Here is a 17,712-nt window from a genome sequence, read left to right on the forward strand (position 1 = left end):
TTTATAATCTACCAGTGAAATATACCCCATGTAACCGTATATTCATTTTTTTATGATAATAAAAGATATAAAAATAATTATATAATAATGGTTTTAAAATTATAAAAACATGTTAAGGGAAAATAGTTGTAAAAACAAATTAATCTTGTTAATTTTTTTATAATTTTATATTGGATAAATTTTATAAGTACTAATGTTAATAGTCAAAATAATTCAGTTAAAAATAAAATAAAATGTACATAAAAAACAATTGCAAAATATAAAAGTGAAAATTGTAAGAAATTATGTGTATAAAAGAGGGGTTCAATTATTTTTTTTTCAGATGGCAAATTATAAGATGAATGACATTAAATTCAATAGACAAATATTAGATTGATGTATTTTTATTTATTTTTTAATTCAGATAATTGATTCGACCTTAAAATATTTTAACCCTTAAATAGCTTCCCAGGGAACCTTAAAATGCTTGTTCTTAGATTATCTTACATCAAAGTGACCCTTTTTCAGTTTTCACTAAACCTTGTTCTAGGACCTTCCTAAAACTCCTTCATTGGCAAGCTTGCATTCAGAAACCAACATCTCCCACAAGGAGAACCAATTGGTCTCAAAACCTATCGCCTTTTGTTCAATTCACAGCATATGCTAATTTCCCCTTGTTTGTGACGCGTACTGTCAAGAGGTTTTTCTCTTCTTCATTCGGGTAAGGTATTTTATTAACATTATTTGTTAAGTCGCATTTTGTTATTGTGCGGATTTTTGTTTTGAATTGTAAGACATAGTCGTAGAGCCTGTGGCGACGATTTATTTCGGAATACCTTACTTTTTTCTTCTTGTGCCTGTCAAGTGTTCGAAGGTATGCATGATAGAAATTGAAAACTGATTTGTTTGCTGAAGCCTGACTTTTTTTCTCTCCTTATTGAGACAATTTCCATTCGGACAATTTCATTTCCTTGCAAAACCTTAACAGGAGTAGAATTTGAACACGGACATGCTTCGTGCATGCTTATGTGCTGAAAAGAGTGATTTTTTTTCTCGAGCATGATATGCATATGTTTTTGTTCTATGTGTGATTAGATTTCATACAGAGTTAAATGTCATTGTTACTTTGGCTTAATATACTTTTTAGAGTTTAATTCGGATTCTGTGGTAATGGATATAGATATAACACAAGCCAGAAGGAGTGCACTTGTTTTGTAACTCTAGAGAATCCTGGTCCAATGGTACATTATTCTAAACAGAGTAGTATTTCGCTTTTTTATTTATAATTGGCATGAGGTCAAAAACAATTTACGCATTGTTTGACCACGTTTCATCAGTTTTGGAACAATCTAAACAGTCCAAATGATTACTTTATTACTTGTTGGTTAAACAAATACAGATAGATACCCATTAATTAGTAGGTTCCATGGTTAAAGAAATAAGGCATGTTGTCTATAAATATAAGGGGAGATAGAGAGAGAAGATCTAGTCATTTTTTGATAGAATTGGGGCATTGGGAGGTACTGACCCAAGCTGTACAAGTTAGGCGTGGTATTTGATACCAGATACTATTCGTGTGCTTGTAGTAGCCACAGTATTTGTAGCTTCTTTCACTGCTCCATTTGGGCCCTTTCGTTAGATAAAAGAGAAACTTACCAATTTGTTGTCTTGCTGTCCATGTTGCGTGTTTTTTTTTTATCTTTCTATTAGTGCTTATATTTATAGGTGATTTGAATTTGAAGTTTAATGTCCTAAATTTACCCTTTAACTAAGCTTTTTTCTGCTATTGATTTCAAACTGCTTTAGGAGAGAGCATGACATCGAAAAGGGAAAGGGAAGTTGATCATAGAGTAAATGATCAAGGGCTTGATAATGAATCGAAAAGGCAGAAGCTGGATGAGGATTCTTCTCCCTCTCCTCCTCCAGTCTCCATTGCGAATCCACTTTCTGGGTTAGCTAATAATTATGCTGACATTGATGAGGAGGAAGAATATGTTCGAAGGGAAAGGGATTCTGTTAATGACAGTAGGAATGATGGGTCCCAGCACAATGGGCATAGATATAGAGAAGCCGATGATAGTGATGAAGAAGATGATTCACATGAACAATTATTTAGTGGAAGAAACAGTCGCCATGTTGAGGTTCGGAAGGACTGTCCTTATCTTGATACTGTTAATAGACAGGTATTTGTCTTATCTTGTCCATCGTTGACAGTAATTTTACTGGTTTTCATGCATATCTGAATTTTTATGACATTTATGCACGCAGGTTTTGGATTTTGACTTTGAAAAATTCTGTTCTGTCTCCCTATCGAATTTGAATGTGTATGCATGTTTGGTTTGCGGGAAGTATTACCAAGGGAGAGGGAAGAAGTCTCATGCATATACACATAGTCTGGAAGCAGGGCACCATGTTTATATCAATCTCCGCACTGAAAAAGTCTACTGTCTTCCTGATGGTTATGAAATTAATGATCCTTCATTAGATGACATTCGGCATGTCTTAAATCCAAGGTTAGTCTAATTTTTTTATTTGGCTGTGCTTGCTGCAGAAAACATTTTAGCAATATCTTTCTGTTTCTATGGTCATCCGCTGTTAGCTGGTGACTATATTGATACTATAATCTTCTGTACAATTTATGTCACTTGTTGTTAGCTGGTTGGAGTATTTATTTACCATTTGTCCCCCAGAAAAGTGATTTTTATTCACTCTGATAGCTCAAAATTTATGCTATGGACCTTCGAAGTCTATTATTAACTTAACACCAAGGATTGTGGTTGAAGTTGTCATCTGCTAACACAGTTTGTGAGGTTCTAAGATTTAAGCCTTAGCTTGGACACTTTATGAATAGATAGGAGTTGGATCTCCCTGGTTTTAAATGTATCCCCATCCACTCTATGGTAGGGCCAACAGCAAGCTCTCAACTAGAACAATCCCTGTACGAAACATCTAACTGGTAGGTAGGGGTTTTGCTCTACTGTTCAGGCCGACCTTGCAATCCCTTCTATGTATCAATTAACAAAATATTTATTTCGCATGGTGGTATGAAGAATAATTCCTTTACCCTTATTTATTTCCCTGATGTTACATCTTTCTCTTCATAATAAACTAATTAAACAAGGGCTTTTGTTTTTATAAGCAATTGGTTTGGGCTTTGTATTATGTGTCATGAGTTTTTTCTCAATAAATTCAGTTTTCTTCTTAGCATCTTCATGATTTTCCTGTTGTCATAATTTATCTTCCTTGTTCTGCCTGTGGATGTGCCAAATTGCTTGTATGATGTTTATCAGCAATTTGCTGTCACCTTAAAAGATCAAGCTTCAATTTTTCTCTAATTAAGAATGACAGAAATATTTATTCACCCATAGTAAAGTTGTCATCATCATTATCGTATATGATTTTGTGCTATTTTATTTTTTCATTACCTTCAATTCTTTTAACTAATCCCCATTGTCTATTAAAATGCATGATCTAGGGGCATTCATACTGTTCTCTCTATATGCAGATTCACTGGAAAAGAAGTTGAACAACTTGACAAAAATAAGCAGTGGTCTAGGGCACTTGATGGTTCTAGTTACCTTCCTGGAATGGTATATTTTTCATGCATATAAAAATGAAATTTTTAATATTATAAAAAGGTTGTTAGGTGTTTTATGGCCTACATTTATATATTATACTGACTTTTCAGGTGGGACTTAATAATATCAAGGAGACTGATTTTGTGAATGTAACGATTCAATCGTTAATGAGAGTTACCCCCTTGAGGAATTTTTTCCTCATCCCTGAAAATTATCAACACTGTAAATCTCCACTTGTTCATCGATTTGGTGAACTCACTAGGAAAATATGGCATGCACGGAACTTTAAAGGACAGGTTTGTTTCTTATAAATTCATTGTATACTATATTATTTTAATTCGGTAGTGACTTGTCTATCAAGATGCATGCCAACAGGTCAGCCCTCACGAGTTTCTACAAGCAGTGATGAAAGCCAGCAAGAAAAGGTTTAGGATAGGTGCACAATCTGACCCAGTTGAGTTCATGTCATGGCTGCTTAATACTCTACATGCAGATCTTAAGACATCAAAAAAGAATACCAGCATAATCTATGAGTGTTTTCAGGTTCTTTTTTATCCACTCCAATTTTCCTTTCTTTTGGTTGACATGCTGTTACTGGCTGCAGCTATTCACAAGTTGTATGTTGTTTTTACTGTGCTGCAGGGTGAACTTGAGGTTGTGAAAGAGATTCCTAACAAAGGTACCATTGATAAGAAAGAAAACAACGAAGACCAAAACAATGCCGAGAAACTTTTGGATGGGGTAAATGAGCGATACGCATTTGTCAAAGAAACTTCAAAAATGCCATTTCTAATGTTGGGGTTGGACTTGCCACCACCTCCTCTTTTCAAGGATGTGATGGAAAAAAATATAATACCACAGGTACTACTCCACCAATGCTAGTGTCCTTGTTGCATGAAGTGTTATAGTTGATAATGATACAATCTACCTCAAGGTGATCAAGTTTGAAGTTTAAATCTTGTTATTTTTCTGTGACTGTTATACCCGAGAGACTTGTAAAAGTAAAGAAATTGTGGATATTAATGTACGGAAGGATATTTTAACATCAATGCTGGTAACTTATTCTAACTTTTAAAACATTATTTAAGAGCTAAATTATGTGCTATGGACTACATCTTGGCTGCCAATACGCTATTTACTATCTAACTTATACACACATACATTTTGTTTCATATAATGCATGTTTTAATTTAGAAGACTTGAATGAATAATCCAAATTATTGATTTACAATGATTATTTTTCTCATGTTTTCGGCATTACGCATACATGCATTGATTTTGACAAAATAATTGGATAGAAGAAAATTCATAGTTCAAACAAAACATCTGAACTTGACCAATGACTCTTTGTGGTCCATGATACAAGTAATAACCTTCAAGTTCCGCTTGCATCTAAACTATACAAACTTAATATTGTCCCTGAGTTTTATGAGGGAGTGTGTTGAATAATCATATGAGCAGCATGATCCACACATTTTTATGGAATTAGAACCAAGACTCTAGAGTCTAGTGTAATAAATGCTCTTTTTTCATTTTTTTCAGCACATTTTGTTATAGCCAGTATAAAATGATTATTCAGATTCCTCATTACATTCCCACCGTGTGAAATGTTAGTAAGAACTGTATTCTTTGTTTCTTTTAATGTAATTCAGATTCATCATTACATTCCCATCAGTAAACATGCTCCTAGTTGTATTTAGTGTCAGTTCCAATAAAATCCCTTGCCATGAGAAGACCCTGTTCGGTTGATCTACACTTGTTCTGATTCTTGTCGTGAGCTTTCAACTTCCCATACAACTCATCTTTAAAGCCTATATACAAATATTAGAGTCATTCTCCTTGTGGAAAAACTCCCAAGAATTTGTGTAAACACTAAAAATGACTGGGGAGACAAATTTTGAATATCATTTCTGTTCACAAATGTATCTAATTTAAACCACCAGTGCACCCGTTTGTATTTTGTAGTTGAAATCCCATCTTCTTGTAAGGTAAGTTGATGCATTCATTTCAAAATATCTGCAAATACCATTGGGCTAATGACTCTCCTCCCCACGAACCAGTGATATCTTTTGTGTACAATGAACACCTGAAATTATTTTGCATACCCCCTAACGATTATAGTCCAGGTGGCATGATGTAAAGCTTTAAAGGAAAAATGGTAGAGTTCCCTTTAAATTTAGGATAATTAGTTCAATTTGCAATTCCACATTTCCACTTGTTAACTTGAGTTTTGGTTTTTATGTTTATAGCTTTTTATTTTGAAGTTCTATCTGTCTTTTATTTCCTACTTGCCTGCTAATAAGGCTTGATTTTTAGGTTCCACTCTTTAACATTCTGAAGAAGTTTGATGGTGAAACTATCACAGAGGTGGTCCGTCCTCATATAGCAAGGATGAAATATCGAGTTACCAGATTGCCCAAGTATATGATTCTTCACATGCGGAGGTTTACTAAGAACAATTTTTTTGTGGAAAAGAATCCCACATTAGGTAAGAATTTATGTCTCAATGTGCTGTAATTTGTTCAAGTTAACACCCGCATACTTCTAACTTCACCCTATACGTGCTTCAGTAAACTTTCCTGTGAAGAACCTGGAGTTGAAGGATTACATTCCCTTGCCAACACCAAAAGAAAATGAGAAATTGCGATCTAAATATGATTTAATTGCTAATGTTGTTCATGATGGCAAACCTGGTGAGGGTTTGTATAGGGTATTTGTACAACGCAAATCAGAAGAACTATGGTAAGTTCTATTTCTCGATAATATAAAAAATCTCCATAAATTTGAACGGATTTATGGATGTACAACAAAGATGAGGACTAAGATCTTGTTTCTTTAGGTATGAGATGCAGGATTTGCATGTCTCCGAAACGCTTCCTCATTTGGTTGCACTATCAGAAACTTATATGCAGATTTATGAACAGCAAGGCTGAGTTCGGATCATTTTCTTTGTGCACCTCAACCTGATACACATTGTGTGCTGAATGGTTGACTAACACTTAGTTCATCTGGGAAGCTCACAAACTGTAGTGACGAGCTTCAGTAGCAACTTCTCTCAAGGAGAACCCATTGATCGCAAACCCTATCGTCTTCTATTTCAATTCACAGCATATGCTAATTTTCCCTTGTTGACGCATGGCAAAACTCTATTGACGAGGGTTTTTTTCTTCTCTATTCGGGTAAGGAATTTTATAAACATTATTTTGTTTAGTTGCATTTTGTTATTGAGCTGATTTTGTTTTGGACTATAGTGTGGATTATTATCACTCGTAGTTATTGTAAGACAGATTCGTAGAGCCTGTGAGAATGATTTATTTTGGAACACCAAACTTTTTTTCTTGTGGCTATCAAGTGTTCGAAGTATGCATGAAAGAAATTAAAAACTGATTTATTTGCTGAAGCTTGACTTCTTTTTTTTTTCTCCTCATTGAGACATTTCACATTCAAACAGTTTCATTTCCTTGCAAAACCTTAACAGAAGATTTTGAACATGGACATGCGTCGTGTATGCTTATGTGCTGAAAAGATTGATATTTTTTTTATCTTGAGCATGATATGCATATGTTCTTGTTATACGTGTAATTAGATTTCATACAGAGTTGAATATCTTTGCCATTAAACAATGGATATACGTTGGCTTAGTGTATTTCAGTTTACTTCGGATTCTGTGGTAATGGATATAGATATAAAATACAAGCCATAAGGAGTGCGGTTGTTTGGTAACCCTAGAGGATCTTGATGGAATGGTACATTATTCTAAAGTGTGTTGTTTTGATTTTTTATTTATAATTGGCATGAGGGCAGAAACAATATGCGAATCATGTGAAAACATTTCATCAGTTTTGAAATAACCCAAATGGTTACAATATTACTTGTTGGCTAAACAAACATTAAGTAGTTGGAGAGAGGATCAAGTCATTTTCTATAGAATTGGGGAAGTGGCACGTACCGATCTCCAAAGTTCTACAAGTTACGGAAAAGAATAATAGTTCTGGAAATGGTGATTTGAATAGAGCTAAATACCTGTTGAAGATTCGGCTGTTTCTTCTTAGAACTCTTCCTTTTTCATGAATTTTGAATCATGTAATCCAAAAAGTATTTTCAGATCTGAAAACATGGATGGAAATGTCTTACGGAATGCGTTCAAAAAATATATTTTGAAATGTATATTTGGAAAGTATATTTTGGAAAGCATTTCTAATGTGAAAATACTTTTCAGGTTATACATCTCAAATGTTTTTAAAAATAATTACATTCTGAAATGCATACTCTATAATATATTTTTGAATTTGAAAATATCATTTTAAATTGTATAATTTAAAATGTATTTAAAAAATATATTTTAAAATGCATATTTTGAAAGATATTTCTAGATATAGAAATCTGGTTTGAATTATAAGTACTCATTATTAAGATAATTATTTTTTTATAAATATCATTTACGAACTAAAGGACGTACCAGAATAATTTTGTCAAATTCTTATTCCATGACGAAAATTTACGAAATATTTCTCATTTAAGAAAAAATAGAAGACATACTTTGTATGAGTAACTAGTCATTTTTTTCATCATTTTTTTTTCAAATAACTTTACCCTATGTCAAAGTTCGCAAGTTATTATTTTTTGAAAAAAATAAATAAACTCAATCTACGAATGTCAATAAATAGTTATACTATTATTACACAGATTTATGAAGCATTTTCTTTTGTAAATAATTAAAGAATATGTTAATATAAATGTTATTTGTAAGAATGATAACAACAATTAAACTCGTAAGATGTGCAAAGATAATAGACAAAAGACTATTTACATTTTAAAATCTAAAACACAATAAATAAGGATAATATAGTATTGAATTCAGAATTAAAATATGAAGACAAACTCAAATAAATTTAAAATAAAGATATTTGTGTAAGAGAAAGAAATAATGTCGAGTGAAAATATAAAAACATAAATTAGAAAAAAAAAATGAAAATTCTCTCAAAATACATAATCCAATGCATTCAAGAAATTCTTCAGTTGTAGTAAAAATGTTAAGATAAATTTCCATTTTTATAATAGATTCTTACTGTTTCCTTTTGAATATTACTAAATATGAAACTGTGATAAATATTTATTCGAATATCTACTTGGAAAAGAATAAAAGAGACTGAATTCAGACAAATAAAATATGCTATGTTAACAATAAGTGATTATTAGTGATTATAATGGCATGAATGACAAATTTGTCAAATTTGCTTTAAATAACATTCCAAGATATAAAATATTTCATATTTTGTATTAAAATGTATCATTTATTTAAAAAATAAAAATAACAATCTTGTAACGCATGGAATCAAGTATCGATGTGGCTTCCTTCAAAATGATTAAGTTGTTCTTACATTCTTCGAATTCGTAGATTATATTTGACTTAAATGTAAGTTAATAAAAAAGTAAAAAAAATCAAGGATTGGAGAAATAAAGGCTACCCCATAAAAGTATTTACATCCAAGAACAAATCTTTTCATAAAAGTATGTTTATTATAACACTCCCAATTTTACACATTAAAATTTTTTAATCTGCTTTTAATTTTGTAAATAAGGTGTATTTTATTTATTTTTGTTGAGTTTATTTTTCATAAATTATAAATTTATCCCTATTATTATTAGTGATAACTAGATATGTATATAGTAGATATGTCATATGTCATGTCTTCGTTAAAGAGTAACATATATATTCTTTAAAAATACATAAATTCAAGAGGACTGAAACCATATATATATATATATATATATATATATATATATTTTTTTTTTTTTTTTTTTTTTGAAGACAACTAAAATTCGTTATATTTATAAAACATTAAACGCATTTAATAACGTTAGAGTGACAATTGAATTACAAAAAATACCATAACTAATTTATCCAAATCTAGGTATGTACACTCTATAGTCTTTTACATTGTAATCAATGATCGTGTTACATTTTATTTACATCTTAGCCGTCTTTCTATAATTAGTTAGTATGATGATATACAAATAGCATATTTTTCACTCTACACCTATTTGACACTAATAAAAAATATTCTATTTCAAAATATAAAATAAATTAAGATAAATCAAATTGAAAAATTAAAATATTAATATTTTAAAGTGCCATTGAAAGGTGAATGTTATATAGAGAACTTGATGAAAAAAAATGGTTGATGACGATAATGTGCTAATGAGACTAATAAATGGATTGCTTTTTTTGTGCATCGCAGCGCAAACTTTCGACGGAAGCATGAAACAAAATGTTAGAGACTGAGTCATAAGTAACGAATATAAGAATAAGAAAGGAAGTAAACAACAACTGGAGTGTCATAACTCCACAGAATTTACCTGAAAAAGCAGAAAGTGATCGAAGAGAATTTCCTACAGATCACGTAAGCATAATATGTTTCAACTTTTGTGTTAATTATGTTTATCCTATTTTTTAAAGCAATGATGTTGCACAATACACGAGTTGTCGAGCTCATGGCTTTTAGGATCTTATTGCAGACTCACTTTAGTTAAAGGTCACCAAGTTATGTCAAACTGTCTACACAATTATAGGCAAGTCTATGATATATCTATATGCATAAGGAGAAGATTACATAATATATAATTACATAGTATAAAATGGAGAAGAAAATAAAAATGGGAAATTGTTAAGGTCAATTATCTTCAAAGAGTATTATTTTTCTAAGGATAGAAAAAATATTTAAATTGTCTTTTAAATTAAAACAGAGGCTATTGAGATATCAGTGTCCCATGTTGTTAAATTAAGGAGACAATTTCTGAAGAAATGGTGGGAGGAAAAGACGCACTTGAGGCGTGAAAAGTGACTTTGAAGGTTGTAAATTCTTATCCTCTTTGGGAAGTATGCCAGGACTGGCTGATCCTTCTAAAGACTAAAATGACCAAAAAAGACTCCACACAAGTAGAAGTCATGTCGAAACCAGATATACTAGATACTCTTTATATATATATATATGGCTCATATAAAAAGACCACCAACAAAAAAAGAAGATGAAAACCCAACAACAAAGCATGCCTTCTTCACCCTTATTGCCATTAACGATCTTGACACTGACCCTTCTCTCCCTTACCATCGGTGCAAATGCTCAACACTGCAGTGAAGCATTCTTCAAACTTGCAGAACAAAAGAACATCTCAGACTGCAAGAGATTACGCACTCTGGGGGCCGAGTTTGCATGGAAACTCCACGGCAACGGTTCTCACAACTCCACCGTCGTTGACATCTTGTTCGGCGCCACACTCAATGCCCCACAGGGGTGGATAGGCTGGGGTGTCAACCCCGGAAGAAGACCAGAGATGGTTGGGACCAAAGCCATCGTAGCCGTTAAACGCTCCGATGGAACGTGGCTTTTGGACACATACAACATCACCAAAGAGATCAGAAACGGGTGCAATCTTCTGCCATCGAAAATCGGAATCGTTTTGGATATGTCGGCTGAGCGAGATCTGGACAACTTGCACACCATGCATGTGAGATTGAACCTTTCTTCTCAAGCCTATAACGTTACGAGGTTGAACCATGTCTGGCAAGTTGGCTATGATATTGAAGGTGACCGTCCCCTTGGACACCCCAAAACTCTCCGCAACGTCGACAGCACAGAGGTCATCGACTTGACCGACAGCAACGGTCGTAGCACCGGACAGTACCGGAGTTATCTTAGAACGGTGAGAACTATATATTGTTACACAGATGAACAGGAATAGTGTCATGTTTATGTTTAATATTTACAATGGTTGATTATGCTTGAAATTTAGATACATGGAGTCCTAAACATTATAGGATGGGGAACACTGTTGCCGATTGGAATTATAATTGCAAGGTACTTTCGGGTGTTTCCTTTCAAATGCGACCCACTGTGGTTTAACCTGCACATCGGTTGCCAATTAACTGGTTTTCTGGTTGGCACCACCGGATGGGCTATTGGACTGAGCCTCGGCCATTCTTCCAGATACTACACCTTCCACGATCATCGAACCTATGGCATTCTCATATTCACCTTTAGCACAATCCAGGTAATGTATTCTCATTTCATATATATGCATTGTTTAAAGAGTAGAATTGAGACATGGTGATGGTGAGAGAAGTTTGGTTAATTGATTTTCAGATGTTGGCGTTTCGGTTGAAGCCAAAGGTGACGGATGATTACCGGAAATATTGGAACATGTACCATCATTTTCTTGGTTATGGGCTGCTGGCTATCATATTCATAAACATATTCAAAGGAATTCGGATATTGGAAGGAGGTGATGCATGGAAGTGGGGGTACGTTGCAGATCTTGCTTTTCTGGGTGCCATCGCTTTTGGTTTGGAGGTTTACACGTGGATTCACTTCTTTGTGTTGAAGCAGAAACAAAATGCGAAGAAAAACGATAACGAAAAGAAAAAAAGTGAGAACCAGCAGCCACCAAAAGTGCCTGCCTAGTATCTTCCCATGTATCCATCTCTATCTATGCATCACCATTACAAGCTGTTCAATATTGCCTCAACTAATAATGTCTATTTTTTGTGTGTTTTTTTTCTTAGATATTTGATTCATTTTTATTTAAATTGAAATATCAATGTACAATATCCATTTCTGACATTCAATATTGATCCTTTATTGTATTTAACAGAGAAATTCCCTTTCTTTACCCTGAAAAAAAAGAGACGCTGTAAGAATGGAGTGAAATGTCTCCCTTGAGGAGAAAATTAAGTTTACAGTTAAATTGACTTGGTGTTAAGCTCAATATACGTTCAGTTAAAATTTGATCAATCGATGAATCAATAAAAAAAATGGTTGAGCCTAATTAAGTCGATTAAGTTCATTTGGACGAAAGGACCAAGTTTTCATTTATAAATCCATCTTTTGGTTTAGGTTAACTCAATTTAACCTTCAATTTAAATAAGTTTGACTTGTAAGATCGGATTGATTTTACACTTTGATCTAGTTTAACTTGTCTTAATTTTTCGCCGTTCTTCTACTCAGGTTAGTTTAACTTGTCTTTGAACTCAAACCAATTCGATTAGTGTTTCGGTAGATATTTTGCGGGATCGAGAGACTAATCTGCTGATGTGTCTGAACCGCTCGCTCGCTTCCAAACTCCTGCTATTGGCCGATCGGTGTTGGCACAAACCGATCGGTCCCCTTCTTGACGAGGGAGGATGTACCTGCAAAAGATACTCCGACGCTCAAGTTAGGCATGTGATTTGAAGAGCCTCGGCTCTTAGTTGAATATTTAGTGAATGGTTATCACTATTGAGTATTTGAGAGTAGCCTAGAGTGAATAATGCATAAATGGAACCTACCTGGCTTTCGGCCCTAGCTTTGTATTTATAATTTACCTCGTGGATCCTGAGCTGATGTAAGCTCAATTGAATATAAACAGAATACCTGAAAATCCGGTTGGTTGTTTATAACCACTCCTGAAAATCCAGTTGGTTGTTTATAACCACTCGGTCAATATTTTATACTGTACATTATGCCCCCCAAGTCCGAGTTAAGCGTTTGGCTTTAGCCGTGGTTAACTATAGGACTTATGAGTTTCAGGGAGGCTGTGTTTGCGGAACTGATAGCGTTTTACCTCTCGACCTTCAACATTTAGCCGAGAGGGTTTTACCTCTCGACCTTCGGCATTAACCGAGCGGGATTTACCGCTCGTCCTTCAACAGGAACCGAGAGGAATTTACCTCTCGGTTTTCAACATTAACCAAGAGGGTTTTTACCTCTCGACCTTCAACATTAACCGAGCGGGATTTACCGCTCGTCCTTCAACAGGAACCGAAAGGAATTTACCTCTCGGCCTTCAACATTAACCGAGAGGGTTTTACCTCTCGACCTTCGACATTAACCGAGCAGGATTTACCGCTCATCCTTCAACAGGAACCGAGAGGAATTTACCTCTCGGTCTTCAACATTAACCGAGAGGGTTTTACCTCTCAACCTTCGACATTAACCGAGCGGGATTTACCGCTCGTCCTTCAACAGGAACCGAAAGGAATTTACCTCTCGATCTTCAACATTAACCGAGAGGGTTTTACCTCTCGACCTTCGACATTAACCGAGCGGGATTTACCGTTCGTCCTTCAACAGGAACCGAGAGGAATTTACCTCTCGGTCTTCAACTTTGACCTAGGACTTCTTCCTAGTAAACGGACTTTACCGTTTGGTCTTTGAGAGGGCTTTACCTCTCTGCTTTGATCTAGGAGTGCTTCCTAGTGAACGGGCTTTACCGTTCGACTTTGAGAGGGCTTTACCTCTCTTCTGAGAGGGATTTACCGCTCGGTCTTTGACCTAGGAGTGTTTCCTAGGGAACGGGCTTTACCGTTCAGCTTTGAGAGGGCTTTACCTCTCTGCTTTGAGCCAGGAGTGCTTCCTAGTGAACAGGCTTTACCGTTCGGCTTTGGGTGGGCTTTAGTGTTGACTATGAAATTCTTGATCGAAATTGGTAACCGATGATCGAGCGTGAAATGCTCGGTTTTATTTATTTCAAAATGAAAGTTTAAGAAAATAACAAAAGTCTAAATCAAGAATTTAAACATGACATTAAATAGAGATTTGGATTCCTCTCTTCAGTTTATAACTCCGCGAACCGATCGTTCACGATGACGAGTAGGACTACGACTATAGTCTCGCCTCCGTGCGTTATTCCGATACGTTCGTTCAGGACTTCTTCTTTTTTCCTGTATGTACTTACGGAGATGTCCTGCCCGAATGAGACTTTCTATTTCATTTTTCAGCGTAATGCATTCTTCTGTAGTATGTCCATGATTCTGATGGAAATGACAGCTCTTCCTTTCATCTGCATTTCTTGGAGATGGTTTCGTTTGGAGTGTGAGAAGTTCAGCATTTAGTGCTTCTTCAAGAACTTTTGCCCTAGGTGCGTTGAGGGTTGTATAATGATTAAATTTAAATGTTCGGGAAAACTCCCCGCTTTTACCATTATTGCCGAACGGTCGTTTACCGTCCTTTCTACCTCCACTTGCCTCAGCTTCTTGTTGTCGCTTTCTTTGTGAGATTCGCATATCCTCCATGCGGATGAATTCAGCTACTCGTTCTTGGAGCTCATCCATAGTTTTTGGCGGTCGTGCATACAATTTTTCAGCAAAATACCCTGGTTTTAGACAGGAAGGCAAATTGGTGATGATAAAAGATTGACTTACTTCTTTAACTCGTCGTGCAGTTTCCATATACCTTTTCATAAAGGCCTTCAAAGTTTCTCCCTTTTCCTGTTTAGTATTTACCAATTCCGCTGGTGTCACTTCCTGATTACGATTGGAGGCGTATTGCCTTTTAAAAAGGTTTTCCACAGTGGCGAAGCAATCCACTGTGTTTGGAGGAAGAGTGTTATACCACTCTAATGCTTCGTCCTTGAGTGATAAGGAGAAGGCTCTGCACATAACCGGATCACTGTCCGTGTAGAACACCATTGCATTGGTGAAAATCCTGAGATGATTGTCGGGATCTGTCGAGCCATCATACTTACCCAATACAGGAGGGTTCTTCTCTGGCATTGGAGTTTGCATGATGACCCTCGTAAAAGGGAGTAGACTTGAGGGCCGATTGGTTTGCCGGGGTGACGATTCTCTCCTTCCCCGACCGTTCGGGTCAATATGCTGAGATGATTGCCGATTACGACTTCCATCGTTATCATTCTGATGGTTGTTATCCCGATCGGCAGTGGACTCTGAGTGCTGAGCTGATCGTTCGGCACGGCCTCGCTCTGCTCTCAATGTTGCAATCTCCTTAGCGTGTCTTTGCTGCATCTCTTGTTGCGCTTGCGTCTGTGCATGTATGGTTCTTGCTTGTGCTTGTATCTGCGCTATCAAATCTCTGGTGTTCTGTTCTTCCTCCATGCTCCTCGTGGTCACCATTGGGTTTGACGCTCGGCCCCACGGTGGACGCCAAAATGTTTCGGTAGATATTTTGCGGGACCGAGAGACTAACCTGCTGATGTGTCTGAACCGCTCGCTCGCTTCCAAACTCCTGCTATTGGCCGATCGGTGTTGGCACAAACCGATCAGTCTCCTTTTTGACGAGGAAGGATGTACCTGCAAAAGATACTCCGACGCTCAAGTTAGGCGTGTGATTTGAAAAGCCTCGGCTCTTAGTTGAATATTTAGTGAATGGTTATCACTATTGAGTATTTGAGAGTAGCCTAGAGTGAATAATGCGTAAATGGAACCTACCTGGCTTTCGGCCCTGGCTTTGTATTTATAATTTACCTCATGGATCCTGAGCTGATGTAAGCCCAATTGAATATAAACAGAATACCTGAAAATCCGGTTGGTTGTTTATAACTACTCGGTCAATATTTTATACTGTACAATTAGTTTTTAGTTTAGACAACTTGAACTATCTTTAAACCTAAATTGGTTCGACTCGTTTTTAGATCTAGGTCAACTCAATTTCTTCTTTAACATGAAATTATTCGTCTTGATTTTTTAATCCAAATTATTTCGACTTGAGCAGTCTAACTTATCTTAATTTAATTCTTCAATTAATTAGCTATGTTTCACCGTCAACTCGAGCTTGATATTTGATCTAAATTAATTCGAATAAAATTTTATCAACATTGATTCACCTAGAGACAATTTTACTTGAATCCAATTTGAGTAACCTACTTAATTTTATCTATCTCATGAAAAACTTTCCTTAAACTTTCATTTATATTTTAGTCTTAACTTTTTCCAACGTAGGCTTTTATGTGAACATTTTTCATATCCTGTGGTCAAAATCAAACCAAATTAAGATTCGATATAACTTTCTTAAAATGTTGAACACATTATTCCAATTTATTTTAATTTTACACAATGTATACTCATGATTTCTCAACCATCCATACTTTATACTGCAATAATTAAAAAGCATGTAAATAAAAAAAATTGTAGACATATTTGAAATATTAACAGTTAATTTTTTTTTAAAAGCCTACATTAATAATCAAATAAATTTTAGTTAAAACAGTGTCTAAATAATTTCTTTTTACTATTTTTAAGTAATATCATATTGTCTAAATAATTTCTTTTTACTATTTTTAAGTAATATCATATTATTATTAGTGCAATGTGACATCCCAATTATATAGAAAGCATATATAATAAAGACGTCATCATGCATAATATAGGAAAACAATTAAGAGTAAATAGGATTACAGTCATCCTCAAAGTAATTTCAGAAACTAAACTTCAACTCCACAGGGGTCTAACTGTAAACTTTAAGTGAAACAGTATTTCAAAATACAGACAATAACTAATAACACCCTAGGAGACTAGGCGGCAGTATTGTCCTCAACTTCCAAAGCCGTCTCCAATGGAACCTCCTCGTCATCTGCTCCCATCCAAGTGGATGATCATCGCAAGAAGAAACATACACAAGCAATACAAACAAGCAAGGGTGAGCTAGATATAAAAAGCATGTTATTCAATCACACACGGCATGCAAAATTTACTCAAACATGGTAACATGACATCACAAAACTTGTTGCTTATAAACCGACTCGTCCGGACTAGAATGATTACCGAGCTATGGCAGGTTATGCACTCGTGGTGGCCTCTATTGCTTTGCAAAGCCGTTGTCAATGGGTTCCACCCTACCACACTCACGAGGTTAGTCCGTTCTGCGCCCTAGAGCATACTGGAAGCCTCCAAGACTAGGACCTCCTGCTACTCCTCACCACATGGATCAATCCTCTCTACTTGAGAATGAAAGACCATTGGAGCGTTAGGAAAACCCCCAAGACTGAGCTTTCATGCAATCATTCTAAACACTAGGGTACCACCATGAATCTTCTCCTTGAAGACCATGGAATTACATCTATCCACCGATACTTTTGAACCACATCCACTTTCCTCTTAACCATGCACAACATGTTTCATCACATACTTGCAATATACCATATTTCCACATCATACCATGCATTCCACGCAATTGATCCAATCAAAGATATCAAAAGAAGAGACTTGACCCAACAGGAGTCGCACAGCGCACCCCACTCGCAAGGCGAGACTAGTGAGTCTCGCATAGCGCACCCAGTTAATTCGCTATGCGAATTAACTCACTGAGGCTACAGGCCTCAGGTCCACTCGCATAGCGCACCCAAGTCGCTATGCGAGAGCTCAAACAGAGAGCTCACCCCC

General features: G+C 35.5%; 2 protein-coding genes across 3 annotated transcripts; both read left to right on the forward strand.

The window, feature by feature from the left end:
• Nucleotides 1-463: 463 nt before the first annotated feature.
• LOC108338641 (uncharacterized) lies at nt 464-6,957 on the forward strand. Of its 2 annotated transcripts, none has more exons than XM_017575645.2 (10): nt 464-705; nt 1,786-2,162; nt 2,248-2,492; nt 3,485-3,569; nt 3,668-3,853; nt 3,933-4,100; nt 4,200-4,418; nt 5,874-6,045; nt 6,128-6,299; nt 6,397-6,957. In XM_017575645.2, exons 2-10 carry the CDS (start codon nt 1,794-1,796, stop codon nt 6,488-6,490), a joined length of 1,710 nt encoding a protein of 569 aa, XP_017431134.1. In that variant the 5' UTR covers nt 464-705; nt 1,786-1,793; the 3' UTR covers nt 6,491-6,957. The 2 variants fall into 2 exon arrangements, with proteins under 2 accessions (XP_017431134.1, XP_017431133.1); XM_017575644.2 differs by having other exon boundaries at nt 464-700.
• A 3,355-nt stretch (nt 6,958-10,312) lies between these two features.
• On the forward strand, nt 10,313-12,183 carry LOC108337596 (cytochrome b561 and DOMON domain-containing protein At3g25290). The gene is made up of 3 exons (XM_017574154.2): nt 10,313-11,261; nt 11,352-11,609; nt 11,702-12,183. Exons 1-3 carry the CDS (start codon nt 10,587-10,589, stop codon nt 12,017-12,019), a joined length of 1,251 nt encoding a protein of 416 aa, XP_017429643.1. The 5' UTR covers nt 10,313-10,586; the 3' UTR covers nt 12,020-12,183.
• The last annotated feature ends 5,529 nt before the right edge of the window (nt 12,184-17,712 follow it).

Source organism: Vigna angularis, chromosome 7 (genome assembly GCF_016808095.1).
Source record: "Vigna angularis cultivar LongXiaoDou No.4 chromosome 7, ASM1680809v1, whole genome shotgun sequence".
NCBI classification, from domain to species: Eukaryota; Viridiplantae; Streptophyta; class Magnoliopsida; order Fabales; family Fabaceae; genus Vigna; species Vigna angularis.

Bases quoted from the DNA above. Each gene is read 5' to 3' on its own strand.
- LOC108338641 (XM_017575645.2), top strand. From the start codon at position 1,794: ATGACATCGAAAAGGGAAAGGGAAGTTGATCATAGAGTAAATGATCAA. The intron at 4,419-5,873 runs GTACTACTCCAC...CTTGATTTTTAG, and splicing joins AAAAAAATATAATACCACAG to GTTCCACTCTTTAACATTCT. The intron at 6,300-6,396 runs GTAAGTTCTATT...TTGTTTCTTTAG, and splicing joins CGCAAATCAGAAGAACTATG to GTATGAGATGCAGGATTTGC.
- LOC108337596 (XM_017574154.2), top strand. From the start codon at position 10,587: ATGAAAACCCAACAACAAAGCATGCCTTCTTCACCCTTATTGCCATTA. The intron at 11,262-11,351 runs GTGAGAACTATA...CTTGAAATTTAG, and splicing joins ACCGGAGTTATCTTAGAACG to ATACATGGAGTCCTAAACAT. The intron at 11,610-11,701 runs GTAATGTATTCT...ATTGATTTTCAG, and splicing joins TCACCTTTAGCACAATCCAG to ATGTTGGCGTTTCGGTTGAA.